The following is a 19,946-nucleotide window of genomic DNA, read 5'->3' as shown; positions in this document are numbered from 1 at the left end:
CAGAGATGGGCCCTACCTTTGGCTTTGGAGGGGGAGGCAGGGGAGGAGCTTGCCACAGGCTTGCGTAGGCCGCTGCTGTAACTACTGCTACGTGGGGGTTCAGAGGGCCGTCCTGAGGAGTTGAGGCCGCTGCTGTAACTGCTGCTACGGGGAGATTCTACAGGCCAGGAGACTGGGTTGTGGCTGGTGGTGCTATTGGGCCCTGACAGGCTGCTGGATGTACTCTGGCTTGTGGTCAGGGTGCTGGCTGGTCTGGGCTGCTGGGCTGTTACCTCGGACTTCCTCCTCTTCCTGTAGTCACTGGTTGAGCTGTGGACACTGATAGATAGGTTAAGTCCTGAGTTTGCCACACATTAATTCAAGCTATACTACCGTTCAAAAGTTTGGGGTCACATAGAAATTTCCTTGATTTTGAAAGCACATTTTTTGTCTATTAAAATAACATAAATTGGACCAGAAATACAGTGTAGACATTGTTAGCATTTCTAAGTGACCCCAAACTTTTGAACAGTAGTGTAATCAAAATAGACCAACAGTAAATTGCTTACGTTTGTATTTATTTTCATACATCATCAACTTCGGTTTAGTGTTATTTTGCCAGACAACAGCATGCCTCCTAATGAGTCTTTAAAATGACCAGTATTCCACACACAAACCATTCCTCCTCATGGGATGAAACATAATTCCCAGTATGAGATGTGAATGTGAGCCTCATCAACAACTCTTCTTCAGATAACAGTTGTCTACTGACTGTATCCATACTGTTACAGTAGGCTATAATGTTTATTACAGTACGCCCACTTGGAAGACAGAGCTGTGAGTGATGACAAGTATAGATTTGCCCTAGCGGGCCACAGTGGAAGAGGTGTAGGGGGGGCTGAGATTCATGGCTGAGCTGACAGCACTCAAGGGCACGGCTATTCCAGCTGTCCCACTCAGAGCACACCGCTCCATATATACAGTACACTGGGTAAGGTGTTGCCTGACAAACTCCACACAAAGCAAAGAGTCTGGGCCATTTTGTTAAAGATGTGTCAACATAATTTGCTATAGACTCTTGAGAATCAATGGTTGTTTAATAGAGAGGGATCTGACTTACCTTGATGGCCTGTCTGTGTTCCTGTCTGTAGAGGCCTGTTGGAGGGAACTCTGAAAGCGAGCAGAGAGCAGCTTGAGTGCCAAGTGAACAGACAGACTGTAAACAAACTGAGCTCCTTCAGAAAGCTACTATACCCAGCACCCTCTCACAGCAGCCTCTGTCTGAGAACACAAGTGAACAGACAGACTGTAAACAAACAGAGCTCCTTCAGAAAGCTACTATACCCAGCACCCTCTCACAGCAGCCTCTGTCTGAGAACACAAGTGAACAGACAGACTGTAAACAAACAGAGCTCCTTCAGAAAGATACTATACCCAGCACCCTCTCACAGCAGCCTCTGTCTGAGAACACAAGTGAACAGACAGACTGTAAACAAACAGAGCTCCTTCAGAAAGATACTATACCCAGCACCCTCTAACAGCAGCCTCTGTCTGAGAACACAAGGTTTTGGAAACATCTATGAAATGCTGAATTGAATACCTTCCAACGTCAACCTTTAACATTTTTCCTTGGTTTCTGTCAATGTGAAAAGGGTATGTTCCCCTGTCAAAAACCTACACCGATGATTCACTTACGAGAGTTTCAATGTCGAACAAGGCAGGGAACTCCTTGTACACCTGGCTGGAGAAGATGACCATTCCCCCTGCTACTGAGGCAGAAGCCTGGTAATAGTTCATTAGTTGCCTCTTTCTCTCTCTGCCCAACAGAGCCCCGCACATTTTTTAAAACCCTCTTTAAAAGTAGACCTGATGCCGGTTGCCAGGAATGGAGTGTCACTGTGACAGACTGGTGACCGGTAAACATAAATACTGTTCTAAGTGACAGCTACCGCACAGGCAAACACGTCATTGGACGGGCCAAGACCCCCCATGACGATCTGTCTCAGGTCCAGGAAGCTCTATGGTTGATTATACGATATCCTAGCTCCCTACCTCCTGCCATAACTTCTACAGTGGCTTCCTCCAATATATTCATCATATAATTCATTTAATGACCACGTAAAGTTGTATTATTTGAGATGAGTGTGTAACTTACTCTTACAGTAAAATAGCTACTTTGCAAGGTATGAGATACATAGCAAACTTGGTCTATAGACGGAAAACAGACAGCGCTGTATCATCAGAAGTGATATTCATCACACTGCCTGTGAAGTACAGACATTGTACATGGCAAATCAATCATGTACAGTACCTATCTAGTACTTTCCCCCTTACTGACAATTCAAAGAAACAAATCCTACCTTACAGTGTTTAAGTCCTTATTTGTGATGTTATCTCAAAGAAGTTACTGTAACATTCACTGGCAGACAAAATATACTTTACCTCGTCAGTAAGGGGGAAAGCTACTTTAAGCTACTTTACCGCGTCAGTAAGGGGGAAAGCTACTTTAAGCTACTTTACCTCGTCAGTAAGGGGAAAGCTACTTTAATCTACTTTACCTCGTCAGTAAGGGGGAAAGCTACTGTAAGCTACTTTACCTCGTCAGTAAGGGGGAAAGCTACTTTAAGATACTTTACCTCGTCAGTAAGGGGGAAAGCTACTTTAAGCTACTTTACCTCGTCAGTAAGGGGGAAAGATACTTTAAGCTACTTTACCTCGTCAGTAAGGGGGAAAGCTACTTTAAGCTACTTTACCTTGTCAGTAAGGGGGATAGCTACTTTAAGCTACTTTACCTTGTCAGTAAGGGGGAAAGCTACTTTAAGCTACTTTACCGCGTCAGTAAGGGGGAAAGCTACTTTAAGCTACTTTACCTCGTCAGTAAGGGGGAAAGCTACTTTAAGCTACTTTACCGCGTCAGTAAGGGGGAAAGCTACTTTAAGCTACTTTACCTCGTCAGTAAGGCGGAAAGCTACTTTAAGCTACTTTACCTCGTCAGTAAGGGGGAAAGCTACTTTAAGCTACTTTACCTCGTCAGTAAGGCGGAAAGCTACTTTAAGCTACTTTACCTAGTCAGAAAAAATGTGGGTGAAACTGGATATATGTTGAACAAAAATATAAAACATGCAACAATTTAAATTGAACAATAAATAAATTAGGCCATAATCTATTGATTTCGCATCACTGGGCAGTGGCGCAGCCATAGGCACAGCCACTTGGGAGCCAGGCCCAGCCAATCAGAATTTGTTTTTCCCCACAAAAGGGCTTTATTACAGAAATAAATACTCCTCAGTTTCATCAGCTGTCCAGGTGGCTGGTCTCAGACGATCCCGCAGCTGAAGAAGCCGGATGTGAAGGTCCTGGGCTGGCATAGTTACACATGATCTGCGGTTGTGAGGCCGGTTGTACGTACAGTACTGCCAAATTCTCTAAAATTACGTTGGAGGCGGCATATGATAGAGAAATTAATACTTTACATGTTGTGTTTATATTTTTGTTCAGTATGTAACATGATACTCTAGTAAACATGTACACATAAAGGTCTCTGTCAGAGCCTATTGAACCTAAATGTCCTAAATGCTGAGCTAAGATTAATACTGTCTCTAGCTAAGACATATAGACTATACACATTATCAAATTATATAATGTAATACTCTCAAAAGCAAACATGGCAGTTGACAATGGCTGTAGCCTCAACAACTGACTTGCCCGTTAACCTACTGCTTTGAATCAATGACATGACAAAGAAACACTATGAAAAAGAAAACAAACAATGGTGACTGTGTTCTGGGGAGTAAAAGAGACTTTCAGTAAACTTTCAGCCTTTCCTGAGAGGAGTTTCAGTCTTTCCCGAGAGGAGTTTCAGTCTTTCCCGAGAGGAGTTTCAGTCTTTCCCGAGAGGAGTTTCAGTCTTTCCTGAGAGGAGTTTCAGGCTTTCCTGAGAGTAGTTTCAGTCTTTCCTGAGAGTAGTTTCAGTCTTTCCTGAGAGTAGTTTCAGTCTTTCCTGAGAGTAGTTTCAGGCTTTCCTGAGAGTGGTTTCAGTCTTTCCTGAGAGTAGTTTCAGTCTTTCCTGAGAGTAGTTTCAGGCTTTCCTGAGAGTAGTTCAAGTCTTTCCTGAGAGTAGTTTCAGTCTTTCCTGAGAGCAGTTTCAGTCTTTCCTGAGAGGAGTTTCAGTCTTTCCTGAGAGTAGTTTCAGTCTTTCCTGAGAGTAGTGTCAGTCTTTCCTGAGAGTAGTTTCAGGCTTTGCTGAGAGTAGTTTCAGTCTTTCCTGAGAGGAGTTTCAGGCTTTGCTGAGAGTAGTTTCAGGCTTTCCTGAGAGTAGTTTCAGGCTTTCCTGAGAGTAGTTTCAGTCTTTTCTGAGAGTAGTGTCAGTCTTTCCTGAGAGTAGTTTCAGGCTTTGCTGAGAGTAGTTTCAGTCTTTCCTGAGAGTAGTTTCAGGCTTTGCTGAGAGTAGTTTCAGGCTTTCCTGAGAGTAGTTTCAGGCTTTCCTGAGAGTATTTTCAGCCTTTCCTGAGATTAGTTTCAGTCTTTCCTGAGAGTAGTTTCAGTCTTTCCTGAGAGTAGTTTCAGTCTTTCCTGAGAGGAGTTTCAGGCTTTGCTGAGAGTAGTTTCAGGCTTTCCTGAGAGTAGTTTCAGTCTTTCCTGAGAGGAGTTTCAGGCTTTGCTGAGAGTAGTTTCAGGCTTTCCTGAGAGTAGTTTCAGTCTTTCCTGAGAGTAGTTTCAGTCTTTCCTGAGAGGAGTTTTAGTCTTTCCTGAGAGTAGTTTCAGGCTTTCCCGAGAGGAGTTCCAGTCTTTCCTGGGAGTAGTTTCAGACTTTCCTGAGAGTAGTTTCAGGCTTTCCTGAGAGGAGTTTCAGTTTTTCCTGAGAGGAGTTTCAGCATTTCCTGAGAGGAGTTTCAGGCTTTGCTGAGAGTAGTTTCAGTCTTTCCTGGGAGTAGTTTCAGTCTTTTCTGAAAGTAGTTTCAGGCTTTGCTGAGAGTAGTTTCAGTCTTTCATGAGAGTAGTTTCAGTCTTTCCTGAGAGTAGTTTCACTCTTTGCTGAGAGTAGTTTCAGTCTTTCCTGAGAGTAGTTTCAGTCTTTCCTGAGCGTAGTTTCAGGCTTTCCTGAGAGTGGTTTCAGTCTTTCCTGAGAGTAGTTTCAGTCTTTCCTGAGAGTAGTTTCAGGCTTTCCTGAGAGTAGTTCAAGTCTTTCCTGAGAGTAGTGTCAGTCTTTCCTGAGAGTAGTTTCAGGCTTTGCTGAGAGTAGTTTCAGTCTTTCCTGAGAGGAGTTTCAGGCTTTGCTGAGAGTAGTTTCAGTCTTTCCTGAGAGTAGTTTCAGGCTTTCCTGAGAGTAGTTTCACTCTTTGCTGAGAGTAGTTTCAGTCTTTCCTGAGAGTAGTTTCAGTCTTTCCTGAGAGTAGTTTCAGGCTTTCCTGAGAGTAGTTTCACTCTTTGCTGAGAGTAGTTTCAGTCTTTCCTGAGAGTAGTTTCAGTCTTTCCTGAGAGTAGTTTCAGGCTTTCCTGAGAGTGGTTTCAGTCTTTCCTGAGAGTAGTTTCAGTCTTTCCTGAGAGTAGTTTCAGGCTTTCCTGAGAGTAGTTCAAGTCTTTCCTGAGAGTAGTTTCAGTCTTTCCTGAGAGTAGTTTCAGGCTTTGCTGAGAGTAGTTTCAGTCTTTCCTGAGAGTAGTTTCAGGCTTTCCTGAGAGTAGTTTCAGTCTTTCCTGAGAGTAGTGTCAGTCTTTCCTGAGAGTAGTTTCAGGATTTGCTGAGAGTAGTTTCAGTCTTTCCTGAGAGGAGTTTCAGGCTTTGCTGAGAGTAGTTTCAGGCTTTCCTGAGAGTAGTTTCAGGCTTTCCTGAGAGTAGTTTCAGCCTTTCCTGAGATTAGTTTCAGTCTTTCCTGAGAGTAGTTTCAGTCTTTCCTGGGAGTAGTTTCAGTCTTTCCTGAGAGGAGTTTCAGGCTTTGCTGAGAGTAGTTTCAGGCTTTCCTGAGAGTAGTTTCAGGCTTTCCTGAGATTAGTTTCAGTCTTTCCTGAGAGTAGTGTCAGTCTTTCCTGAGAGTAGTTTCAGGCTTTGCTGAGAGTAGTTTCAGGCTTTGCTGAGAGTAGTTTCAGTCTTTCCTGAGAGTAGTTTCAGGCTTCCCTGAGAGTAGTTTCAGGCTTTGTTGAGAGTAGTTTCAGCGCCAGGTGGGGCACTACTGCTGCTGTACTGCTACTACTGTACTAATAATACTACTACTGCTTTGCCTCTAAAACTGCTACTGCTGTACCTCTACTACTACTACTGCTGTACCTCTACTACTGCTGTGCCTCTACTACTGCTACTGCTGTACCTCTAAAACTGCTACTGCTGTACCTCTAAAACTGCTACTGCTGTACCTCTACTACTACTACTGCTGTACCTCTACTACTACTACTGCTGTACCTCTACTACTACTACTGCTGTACCTCTACTACTGCTACTGTTGTACCTCTACTACTGCTGTACCTCTACTACTACTACTACTACTACTGTACCTATACTACCACTACTACTGTACCTCTACTACTACTACTACTACTACTGCTGTACGCCTACTACTGATGTACCTCTACTACTACTGTACCTCTACTACTAATACTACTGTACCTCTACTACTACTACTACTGCTGTACCTCTACTACTACTACTACTGCTGTACCTCTACTACTACTGTACCCCTACTACTACTACTACTGCAGTACCTCTACTACTACCACTACTACTACTGCTGTACGCCTACTACTGATGTACCTCTACTACTACTGTACCTCTACTACTAATACTACTGTACCTCTACTACTACTACTACTACTGTACCTCTACTACTACTACTACTACTGCTGTACCTCTACTACTACTACTACTGCTGTACCTCTACTACTACTGTACCCCTACTACTACTACTACTGCAGTACCTCTACTACTACTACTACTGCTGTACCTCTACTACTGCTGTACCTCTACTACTACTGTACCCCTACTACTACTACTACTACTGCAGTACCTCTACTACTACTACTACTGCTGTACCTCTACTACTGCTGTACCTCTACTACTACTACTACTACTACTGCTGTACCTCTACTACTACTACTACTACTGCTGTACCTCTACTACTACTACTACTACTGCTGTACCTCTACTACTGCTGTACCTCTACTACTACTACTACTACTACTACTGTTGTACCTCTACTACTGCTGTACCTCTACTACTACTACTACTACTGCTGTACCTCTACTACTACTACTACTACTGCTGTACCTCTACTACTACTACTACTGCTGCTGTACCTCTACTACTACTACTACTACTGCTGTACCTCTACTACTACTACTACTACTACTTCTGTACCTCTACTACTACTGCTGTACCTCTACTACTACTGCTGCTGTACCTCTACTACTGCTACTACTGCTGTACCTCTACTACTACTATTACTGCTGTACCTCTACTACTGCTGTACCTCTACTACTACTACTACTGCTGTACCTCTACTACTGCTGTACCTCTACTACTACTACTACTGCTGTACCTCTACTACCGCTGTACCTCTACTACTACTACTACTACTGCTGTACCTCTACTACTGCTGTACCTCTACTACTACTACTACTACTGTTGTACCTCTACTACTGCTGTACCTCTACTACTACTACTACTGCTGTACCTCTACTACTACTACTACTACTGCTGTACCTCTACGACTACTACTACTGCTGTACCTCTACTACTACTGTACCCCTACTACTACTACTACTGCAGTACCTCTACTACTACCACTACTACTACTGCTGTACGCCTACTACTGATGTACCTCTACTACTACTACTACTGCTGTACCTCTACTACTACTACTACTGCTGTACCTCTACTACTACTGTACCCCTACTACTACTACTACTACTGCAGTACCTCTACTACTACTATTACTGCTGTACCTCTACTACTGCTGTACCTCTACTACTACTGTACCCCTACTACTACTACTGCAGTACCTCTACTACTACTACTACTGCTGTACCTCTACTACTGCTGTACCTCTACTACTACTACTACTACTGCTGTACCTCTACTACTACGACTACTACTGCTGTACCTCTACTACTACTACTACTGCTGCTGTACCTCTACTACTACTACTACTACTGCTGTACCTCTACTACTACTACTACTACTGCTGTACCTCTACTACTACTACTACTACTTCTGTACCTCTACTACTACTACTGCTGTACCTCTAATACTACTGCTGCTGTACCTCTACTACTGCTACTACTGCTGTACCTCTACTACTACTACTGCTGTACCTCTACTACTGCTGTACCTCTACTACTACTACTAATGCTGTACCTCTACTACTGCTGTACCTCTACTACTACTACTACTGCTGTACCTCTACTACTGCTGTACCTCTACTACTACTACTACTACTACTGCTGTACCTCTACTACTGCTGTACCTCTACTACTACTACTACTACTACTACTACTGTTGTACCTCTACTACTGCTGTACCTCTACTACTACTACTACTGCTGTACCTGTACCTCTACTACTACTACTACTGCTGTACCTCTACGACTACTACTACTGCTGTACCTCTACTACTACTGTACCCCTACTACTACTACTACTGCAGTACCTCTACTACTACTACTACTGCTGTACCTCTACTACTGCTGTACCTCTACTACTACTGTACCCCTACTACTACTACTACTACTGCAGTACCTCTACTACTACTACTACTGCTGTACCTCTACTACTGCTGTACCTCTACTACTACTACTACTACTACTGCTGTACCTCTACTACTACTACTACTACTGCTGTACCTCTACTACTACTACTACTACTGCTGTACCTCTACTACTGCTGTACCTCTACTACTACTACTACTACTACTACTGTTGTACCTCTACTACTGCTGTACCTCTACTACTACTACTACTACTGCTGTACCTCTACTACTACTACTACTACTGCTGTACCTCTACTACTACTACTACTGCTGCTGTACCTCTACTACTACTACTACTACTGCTGTACCTCTACTACTACTACTACTACTACTTCTGTACCTCTACTACTACTGCTGTACCTCTACTACTACTGCTGCTGTACCTCTACTACTGCTACTACTGCTGTACCTCTACTACTACTATTACTGCTGTACCTCTACTACTGCTGTACCTCTACTACTACTACTACTGCTGTACCTCTACTACTGCTGTACCTCTACTACTACTACTACTGCTGTACCTCTACTACTGCTGTACCTCTACTACTACTACTACTACTGCTGTACCTCTACTACTGCTGTACCTCTACTACTACTACTACTACTGTTGTACCTCTACTACTGCTGTACCTCTACTACTACTACTACTGCTGTACCTCTACTACTACTACTACTACTGCTGTACCTCTACGACTACTACTACTGCTGTACCTCTACTACTACTGTACCCCTACTACTACTACTACTGCAGTACCTCTACTACTACCACTACTACTACTGCTGTACGCCTACTACTGATGTACCTCTACTACTACTACTACTGCTGTACCTCTACTACTACTACTACTGCTGTACCTCTACTACTACTGTACCCCTACTACTACTACTACTACTGCAGTACCTCTACTACTACTATTACTGCTGTACCTCTACTACTGCTGTACCTCTACTACTACTGTACCCCTACTACTACTACTGCAGTACCTCTACTACTACTACTACTGCTGTACCTCTACTACTGCTGTACCTCTACTACTACGACTACTACTGCTGTACCTCTACTACTACTACTACTGCTGCTGTACCTCTACTACTACTACTACTACTGCTGTACCTCTACTACTACTACTACTACTGCTGTACCTCTACTACTACTACTACTACTTCTGTACCTCTACTACTACTACTGCTGTACCTCTAATACTACTGCTGCTGTACCTCTACTACTGCTACTACTGCTGTACCTCTACTACTACTACTGCTGTACCTCTACTACTGCTGTACCTCTACTACTACTACTAATGCTGTACCTCTACTACTGCTGTACCTCTACTACTACTACTACTGCTGTACCTCTACTACTGCTGTACCTCTACTACTACTACTACTACTACTGCTGTACCTCTACTACTGCTGTACCTCTACTACTACTACTACTACTACTACTGTTGTACCTCTACTACTGCTGTACCTCTACTACTACTACTACTGCTGTACCTCTACTACTACTACTACTACTACTGCTGTACCTCTACGACTACTACTACTGCTATACCTCTACTACTACTACTACTGCTGTACCTCTACTACTACTACTACTACTACTGTTGTACCTCTACTACTGCTGTACCTCTACTACTACTACTACTGCTGTACCTCTACTACTACTACTACTGCTGTACCTCTCCACATAAACAGTAGGGGCTAAATAACAGGCATGCAGTGGCATGTTTACCTCAACTATATAATCCAGACGTTTTTTAGGAGGCTGAACCCAGAGGCAGAGGATGAGGAGATGAGAAGGAGGAAGTGGAGGAAGAGGAGGCAGGGGCATCATGAGAAGGAACATGTGGAGAGAGTTACATGGTTAAAGATCACTCACACACACAGCTGTGCACCTACACAACTCTTGTGTGTACAAAGAAATAAACACTTGTGAATGCTTGTCCAAACGTGAACACAACACACACCAAACACAGCAAAAGTAAGAAAAGGAAGGATGAATAAGCTCGATCAAGAAGCTACTGTCAAACATGCATAAGCAATCAAATGAAAATGTGTTGAAAGTCACAGAGTGCTCAAGCAGTTGCTGTGAGGCAGGTCCAAAGAGTATATGGCAAGCAGTCTTACACACCATAGATCATGTGATTCACTCTTGTGCTAAATGACAACCTCACTGCAAACATGCGTTCCACATCAGTGAATTGTGCAGCCTCGACCCTACTGCTGTGAGGTCCAAACAGTCAAGCATGTAAAACAACAACAAGCCTAATCACACCACAGGTCTGTGACAACACGTTGCTAAAATGTTGGATGAACTGAGCAGAAATATTACATTTTTAGTCCCCGTCAATGGACTGACATCATCATTGTCAATTATTATATATTTTGTTGCCCATTTCAGCCAGTTATTTCTGGCTTCTCTTCAGACAGAGGTCAAGTATTTAACTCATCAGTGGAACAACACAACCACTGTGCTTGCCTCCCAAATGACACCCTATTCCCTGTAATGCAATATAAAGGGAGTAGAGTGCCATTTGGGACACCTGTGACATGCTATTATGCTAATAGTGCACAACACGTTCATCCCACTGGGGCACAAGCTTAACACATGGCCACACATTCCTGACCATGGGGCTGCAGTGCTAGCAGCCGCAGCCAGGGGGCAATACATTAGCACCTTATGGCGCTGGCTAACGGAGAGAACCACAGAGGCCCTCACTTACCGGACGTCCAAACTCCAGCTCAGCAAAGAACTTATACCAAGGCTCATCCTCTAAATCTACCTCAGTAGGGTTTGAGTTACTAGTATTCTGGATTGACAGGGTGGAGAGGAGAGAAGAGAGGAAGGAGCGGAGGAAAATCAACACAGAGTAAGGGTGAGAATGATCCATGATAAACAGCAGAGTAAAATGGATGCAAATGAACAGCAACATTGGGAAAACAATTGCAAAAAGGTACTAAGTAATATATAATTAGAAACAAAGTAGGCATTGGTTTCAAGCTGAAAAAGAAAGGAAATTCACATGAGCACCACAATGCCTACTTCACCCATGCTCTACCAAGGGTTGCCAGCACACAGCTTTGACCTACTACTACAGTAGCTATGTTGGTGTATTGTACTTCAAACAATGTGTAGGCAGGTTGCTTAGGATTTAAACCATCATAACCAGCCGAATTAATTTCATTCACAGGGTAACCTCAAGAACACACCAGCAGAGGGCAGTAAGTCACCACAACATGAACCTTGATCTATCCACAGAGCAGTACAGTACACTTTCACTGAGAAACAGAGCATGAATGCACTGCAGCAACACTCATTGGGAATCATCTCAGCCCTCAGAAACAAGACATTTAAAATACACTTCTTGTAAGCAATAACACCGACCCTCAGTCTGAACTGCAATGGTATTTGTCTGCAGTCTCAAGCAAGCTTTGAGGTAATATAGCTTAGGGGAGACTGGGGTAAGTTAGGACAAAGGGTTTGTTGGGGTAAAGGGTTTGTTGGGGTAAAGGGTTTATTGGGGTAAAGGGTTTGTTGGGGTAAAGGGTTTATTGGGGTAAAGGGTTTATTGGGGTAAACGGTTTGTTGGGGTAAAGGGTTTGTTGGGGTAAAGGGTATATTGGGGTAAAGGGTTAGTTGGGGTAAAGGGTTTATTGGGTAAAGAGTTAGTTGGGGTAAAGGGTTTATTGGGTAAAGAGTTAGTTGGGGTAAAGGGTTTATTGGGGTAAAGGGTTTATTGGGGTAAAGTGTTTATTGGTGTAAAGGGTTTATTGGGGTAAAGGGATTATTGGGGTAAAGGGTTTATTGGGGTAAAGGGTTTATTGGGGTAAAGGGTTTATTGGGGTAAAGGGTTAGTTGGGGTAAAGGGTTTATTGGGGTAAAGGGTTTATTGGGGTAAAGAGTTAGTTGGGGTAAAGGGTTTATTGGGGTAAAGGGTTTATTGGGGTAAAGGGTTTATTGGGGTAAAGGGTTTGTTGGGGTAAAGGGTTTATTGGGGTAAAGGGTTTATTGGGGTAAAGGGTTTATTGGGGTAAAGGGTTAGTTGGGGTAAAGGGTTTATTGGGGTAAAGGGTTTATTGGGGTAAAGAGTTAGTTGGGGTAAAGGGTTTATTGGGGTAAAGGGTTTATTGGGGTAAAGGGTTTATTGGGGTAAAGGGTTTGTTGGGGTAAAGGGTTAACAACGACAAGCCTAATCCAGCCAATGTAGGTAGTTTTAAGATTGTTCTATACATCAGTTGGAGTCTTTATAAGCTTCAATATGAGGTCCTAAACCTAGCATGAAAGTGCAGCTTGTAGCTTTGTGGGCTATTATAGTCAACATGTTTGCTTTGGGGTAAGTTGAGCCTATGGCCACAGGGTAAAGTTGAGGCAACGGCAAATTGAGCAAATTGAAGCGTTTTCTTCCCATGCGTAATGCAAGGCATTATCGCAAGGCTGGGATATTTAAAAATATATATTTCACCTTTATTTATACAGGTAAGTTAATTAAGAACATATTGTTATTTACAATGACGACCTGGCTATGAGGTTTTGACAGTGCCTGGCCTATGTTTTAAAGTGTTTAAAGTACAAAGTGTTTGTTCGGTGTTAAGCCTTTGTTAATAAACAATATTTAAAATTATTAAAAGGCAAAAACAGTGATCGTGAATGTGCTGAATTGTGTTTGTGTTGAATTGTGTTTGGGAAATAAAAATAGATTTTAAAAAGGTAGTGGTAATATTTAATTCAGTACAGAAATGTGTAGGCAGCTTAACTTACCCTGTCTCGCGGGTTAACTTACCCCATACCCAGAGTAAGTTGTCCCAAGAGACCACTTTTAATGGACAACCTATGTTTTAAAAACTGTAATGTTTACATGAATTCTGAATTATTTCCAAGGATAGACAACATCCTGAAATATATGTAGATATCATTGTTGGAAATAATATTATATTTCCCTTGACGGAGTGATGCTGAATGTAAAAAATGGCTCAACTTACCCCACTCTCCCCTACTGGAAAGAGGAAAACAGTAAATACCTTTGGTAGTCTAATTACACTGCCACTGAAATGAATTACTGCCACAAAATAAACTATGTTTTTGTTCCACGTAAGTGGCTCAGAACAATGGTGCATTTCAAACCACTTAGCTAATGAGATGAACCCTGCAGGGCACATGGTCTGCTGCTGAAACAGTCCACTGCTAATTACCTGCTAGGAGGAGTGATATCAACAAGGGTAATTTAGTTGAGTTCAAATGTCATCCCAGCAAACCAGGGACAATGCCTAAACATTAGATAAGATTCCCATTAAGTTCTAGTTAGGGTTTTATCTAACATTAGGATGACAACATCCCAAAAACATTAAAATAATTGATTATGTTAGAGGCTTCATGATGCTTGTATCTAAACCAACATAGGTAGTTTTAAAATGGTTCCATACATCAGTTGAGGTCTGTATACACTGAAATAATGTTTTTTTATAACACTTTTTAAAAGATGTTTTGAATGAAATATACTTGGAGTGTTCTCCTAACTTTCACTAAAATGTTCTACACATCATCTGTATCAACCACCACAGAACACTCCCCAAACGTTTCCTGGTAAAGAACATTCTTGCAACATCAGCTGAATGTTTTATTCAAACATTATATAAATCATCAGCACAACTAGACAATATTTGTGTTATGAGAACATTTACAGGAACCTAACGAATGTTCTGGGAACTTTCACAGAACCAATTTCGGTTTGCTGGGATTAGTTTAGTGGCGAGTGACTGGTCTTACCTGTCTCTCCTGCTCCAAAATTGAGGATTTCCCAGGTTCATAGTCGAAGATGCTGCGAGGTTCTGCACGATATTTCCTGGTGTCCACCTTTCTGTCAGGGGGTCCATATTGGTTTCTTGTTAGAGGATACAGAGACATTTTATTATGCAGTGGCCCACTTGTTCCAAAAGTTACCATGCCAAATCATTTCAATTAGTGTATTTTACCCCCTTTATCTCCCAATTTCAATCTTGTCTCATCGCGGCAACTCTCCAACAGGCTAGGGAGATGCGAAGGTCGAGTCATGCGCCCTCCGAAACATGACCCGCCAAACCACGCTCCTTAACCAGGAAGCAAGCCGCACCACTGTGTCAGAGGAAACACCACTCAACTGGCGACCGGAGTCAGCCTGCAGGCATCCGGCCCGCCACAAGGAGTCGCTAGAGCGTGATGAGCCAAGTAAAGCCCCCCCAGCCAAACCCTCCCCTAACCCGGACAACGCTGGGCCAATTGTGCGCTGCCCTATGGGACTCCCGGTCACGGCCGGTTGTGACATAGCCTGGGATCGAACCCGGGTCTGTAGTGATGCCTCAAGCACAGCGATGCAGTACCTTAGATCGCTGCGCCACTCGGGAGGCCCTTGAAAGGATTTTTTAAGTAATTTTGTCTTACTTGTCTATTGTGCCTCTGTCCCTCTCGCGCTCCCTTTCTCGAACATGTGCCGATGAGAGTATGGGAGGGGGTGTGGGGGGCATGGGTGAGGGCGAGGTTAAGGAATTTGTGTTCCTGAAGACATTGCACGTGCTGTTGTCAGACACACTCTTGGTCATTGGCCGGTACGTGTGGGTCTGGGGCGGAGCATGGGTCTGCAAGGACTTGGCTGGCCGATAGTCTGGGGCTGAGCGATGATGTCTATCTGTAATAACAACAGATGCGTGTGACAGATGCATCCAACAGATGCAATCCAGAATGTAGGCATGAATTCAAAGGTGAAATTTGTATGACATATGTATCTCTATCATATTCCAGGCACTCAGCACACAGACTTTTGATTCATGTGTGATTCATGTGATGAAATAATACATTTCTTACCGGTATTCACTACTGTGTGGGTGGTATTATATGGGTCCATATTTTCATTTTCTGTGATAAACACCAAAGTAGGATGATTAGCTGTGCACTGCAACTCATCGTGTAAAAGCAATGACTGTTTAGTTTGTTTTCATACAGTGATTAATTTCTTAAGCTATTCTACGTGTGGTCAAAGATAATGGTAACACCATCTATGTGTAATGCATTATGAATATATTACAGGAATTATCATATTTGTATAGGCTGCTATAAGGAGCCAATTGACTGCTCATAACACATCTTCAAATGCAATATGGGTATTACAAAAGGCACCACCAATGTAGTGTGTGCAGGTGTTGCTGACATAATGAAAAAAAAATGAAGCATATGGTTGTATGTCATTGTTGTCAATGTGTGTGACCCCTGACCTGTGTAATCCCTGTGGGGTCAGTACTAGCTGGCTCACATTATGCAGGAACTGCACTGTCAGATTCCCAGTAATGACATTTCTCTAAGCTGCAGACTGCTGAGCAAAGCTGCTCTATTGTCAAATAGTCAGCTGTTGTCATCTCTCCCCCCCTCTCTCTATGTATGTATGTATGTATGTATGTATGTATGTATGTATGTATGTATGTATGTATGTATGTATGTATGTATGTATGTGTGTGTGTGTGTGTGTGTGTGTGTGTGTGTGTGTGTGTGTGTGTGTGTGTGTGTGTGTGTGTGTGTGTGTGTGTGTGTGTGTGTGTGTGTGTGTGTGTGTGTGTGTGTGTGTGTGTGTGTGTATGTATGTATGTATGTATGAAGGTATGTATGTATGTATGCATGTAGTTCAAAGTAGGCCAATGTCACTGTAGCCCTATAACTATCCCATTTAGAATCCCTTCTCCTCAGGGACTGGCTAAGTGGAGAGATGGATTAGGTGGAACTACATCCTGAAGATATTATGGAAATGACCTCTTACCTGGTTTGTGTACCACGTGAATCTGCTTGAACATGGATTTATACCAGTCCTTTGGCCTGTCCACGGTCTTTAAGAAAAACATACAACAAAATCATAAACCCCCTCTGGACCATTTTACCAAAAATAACACCCACAAAACACAGTAGTGAGATGTGGACACATAGAGACATCCACAGTATTAGGTATTAGTATACATATCAATGTCTTAGATCAGGTTACCATTACATAATGAGATATACGTTGTGTTCCAAATGTCACCCTATTCCCTCTACTACAGGGCCCCGGTCAAAAGTAGTGCACTATGAAAGGAATAGGATACCATTTGAGACGTATACAAAGTGGTTGTTTGCAGGCTGGCCAATGAATCTGACCTCAGTTGGCATGCTTTTTCCCAGGGTTTCATAAAACACCCCAGGGACAGAAAATCTATTTCTCCTCCCACAATACAGTCCTGGGACGGCCAGGCCTGGCCAGATGGCCTGCATTGATTGGAGATTAGGAACACAGTCATGATTTATAGGAGGCAGCCACTTACATGTACGCTATAACATTTTACCTTTTGAGTTTTACACCAACATAAGCCTCTATTCATCTATGCAAAAATCTCTCTGGTGGTGGTAGAGAACCAAAGCAACACTGTAGCTCAGAATATATATTTTTTTCTGAATTATCCTTAACCACAAGCTGACAGAGAAGTCCTTTTGGATTATCAATAGATAACAAGCTATAAGCCCAAAGCACTAAGCTCCCTCTTGGTAGTCTAGTCTAATTTAGCAGAAAAATACACCCTACATCATGACAATGCAGAAATACGCATACAAATAAATACAGTATACAGGGTTCATACAGACAGTGGCAAGTACTTTTTCAAGTACTGATGTATATTTTCAAGGACCATCAATTTGCTATAGTTCCTATTATGCAATTGTTTCTAGTCGCCACCAGATGACAGTATATCGCCACAACCTCATGAAAAAAAACAACTACTTACTATTCATCCCCACCTCACAAGTTCTACTCAATAATACGTGTTTCACTACTTATTTACTACATACATGAGTGGTAAGTCAGGACCGATGATGTTGACTGATTTCTTTATAAGAACTGTAACTCAGTAAATCTTGGAAATTGTTGTATGTTTTTGTTCAGAGTAAATAATAATATTAAATTGTCTTTACATTGAAAGTGTCTTCATATTTCACAAAATTGTAGGTCCCACAGGCTGTCCCAACACATAATGACATGAAAGTGAATTCCGACAGAGTAAAAGGCCCATAGTTGATTCTAAAATGTTGTATTCTATACCCATTTGAAGAGAAACAAGTTATTAATGTGTTTGACAAGATGAAAGACTCTCTCAGGGTCGCCCTATTTGGGGACCCTATTTGGGAACCATTATACAACTAACCTCTCTCCCTGCTGGCTTCAATGCTTCCTCTCTCTGTCTATCTCCTTTGCCTCTTTCATTGCAGCCTGACTCACCACTGTCTGTCTCACTACTCTCTATAAAGAAAAGGTATTTTGTTAAGAGAACTCTTTTGATTATAGCTAGCTTAATTTCAGTCAACTGCTCCTGCTCAGGTCTGCTGAGGTCAGATTCCGTGCAACGTTAGCTTCTAACTTCATCCTTCTAGCCACTTAGTTATAGCTAGCTACCTGGCTAATGACCAGAGTCCTTGAGCAATCTAGCTAGCTAGACATCTGACTGACATATCAGTGACTATTTACCGGTTGTTTGGAGGACACGGCAGAAGTCGAGGGATGTTAAATGAATTCCCATTGTCAGTGGCGTCTCGCTACTTTCCACTATAGGTCAGGATTGAGGTAGTTCGTTTCACCTCTCGGTCTATGTCGTGTGCGGAGTTTCCCATTGGACAGAGTGGCGAATGAATGCACTGCTAACAAGGCAAATCCGGGGGAGCAGGCGAACATAATGAGCATACATTAATCATTCATGATTCCACTCGTTCGCAGAGGTAGGCGCAATTAGAACTCAGATCAAGAAGCCTTCAGAGCGTTGATTAACAATTAGAACTCAGATCAAGAAGCCTTCTGAGCATTGATCAACTATTAGAACTCAGATCAAGAAGCCTTCTGAGCATTGATCAACAATTAGAACTCAGATCAAGAAGCCTTCTGAGCATTGATCAACAATTAGAACTCAGATCAAGAAGCCTTCTGAGCATTGATCAACGATTAGAACTCAGATTGAGAAGCCTTCTGAGCATTGATCAATGATTAGAACTCAGATTGAGAAGCCTTCTGAGCATTGATCAACGATTAGAACTCAGATTGAGAAGCCTTCTGAGCATTGATCAACGATTAGAACTCAGATTGAGAAGCCTTCTGAGCGTTGAGCAATAATAATAATACTAAGTGAAATAATGATAATTAACTAAATAAAAAGGTGCGTAAACGCTATTTCACAAATAAAAAGGTGTGTTTATCCTCCACTACATCCCAGGCTGGGTCTGGCAAAACCCATTCATAAACATCAATATCTTGCCAGGCAGGCTTGTATCTACATTTGCCTAACATTTTAGCTATCGATTTTTTGTTGGCACCTAATCAGTCAGTTCTCTACCTGCCTGGGCTGAGTGGCAGTGTGGGTGGAATGAGCGAGCTCCCCTGGCAAACACAGCACAAAACGCATGAGGAAATAAAACTCTGTAGTCTGCCTGGAAATGTATTCGAAGGACCAATACATTTTTGTAATGTTTTTCATATTAAAATATTTGATCATTTTCTGTTCTCCTCTCATTTTTATTCAAGTACTTTTCAAGTATAAACTTGAGAAAACGTCTGATTTTCAAGGTATTCCAGTACTTGAATTTCAGAGTGCCAAATTCAAGTACTTTAAGCACCTCAAGTACCTTGTGAACCCTGGTATGAAATAGAGGTAAGCCCTATCCTCCACTGTAGTAGCAGTATACTCTGTGTGTCCCAAATGGCACCATATTCCCTATATACCCTATTCCCCGTATACCCTATTACCCTATTCACTATATAGCCTATTCCCTATATGGTGTATTCCCTATTTAGCCTATTCCCTATATAGCCTATTCCCTATATATCGTATTCCCGATATAGCCTATTCCCTATATATCCTATTCCCTATGTAGTCTATTCCCTATTTAGCCTATTCCCTATTTAGCCTATTCCCTATATATCCTATTCCCAATATAGCCTATTCCCTTTATATCCTATTCCATATATATCCTATATAGCCTATTCCCGACATAGCCTATTACCTATATAGCCTATTCCCTATATAGCCTATTCCCTATATATCATATTCCCTATATAGCCCATTCCCTATATAGCCTATTCCCTATATAGCCTATTCCCTATATATCCTATTCCATATATAACCTATATAGCTTATTCCCTACATAGCCTATTACCTATATAGCCTATTCCCTATATATCCTATTCCCTATATATCCTATTCC

General features: G+C 42.3%; 1 protein-coding gene across 34 annotated transcripts in view; it reads right to left on the bottom strand.

Moving 5' to 3' along the window:
- Nucleotides 1–19,946, bottom strand: part of sorbs2b (sorbin and SH3 domain containing 2b) — an 83,483-nt gene that overhangs the window by 20,517 nt on the left and 43,020 nt on the right. For 22 of the 34 annotated variants that reach the window (XM_036970458.2, XM_090220315.1, XM_090220318.1 and 19 more), the window contains 8 exons: nucleotides 16,495–16,561; nucleotides 15,552–15,602; nucleotides 15,132–15,375; nucleotides 14,481–14,595; nucleotides 11,440–11,526; nucleotides 10,449–10,481; nucleotides 1,100–1,149; nucleotides 17–318 (listed from right to left, as the gene is read on the bottom strand). In XM_036970458.2, the coding sequence (XP_036826353.2) occupies nucleotides 17–318; nucleotides 1,100–1,149; nucleotides 10,449–10,481; nucleotides 11,440–11,526; nucleotides 14,481–14,595; nucleotides 15,132–15,375; nucleotides 15,552–15,602; nucleotides 16,495–16,561 (949 nt within the window). Of the gene's footprint in view, nucleotides 1–16; nucleotides 319–1,099; nucleotides 1,150–1,674; nucleotides 1,940–10,448; nucleotides 10,482–11,439; nucleotides 11,527–14,480; nucleotides 14,596–15,131; nucleotides 15,376–15,551; nucleotides 15,603–16,494; nucleotides 16,562–19,946 lie in introns of those variants that run through there. The other 12 variants (XM_090220310.1, XM_090220317.1, XM_090220323.1 and 9 more) reach the window with 2 other exon arrangements.

The sequence above is a fragment of the Oncorhynchus mykiss genome, chromosome 25, assembly GCF_057628025.1.
Source record: "Oncorhynchus mykiss isolate SJ-2025 chromosome 25, ASM5762802v1, whole genome shotgun sequence".
Lineage (NCBI taxonomy): Eukaryota > Metazoa > Chordata > Actinopteri > Salmoniformes > Salmonidae > Oncorhynchus > Oncorhynchus mykiss.
Note: the sequence above shows the minus strand (reverse complement) of the source record. Positions and strands in the feature narration are given on the sequence as shown.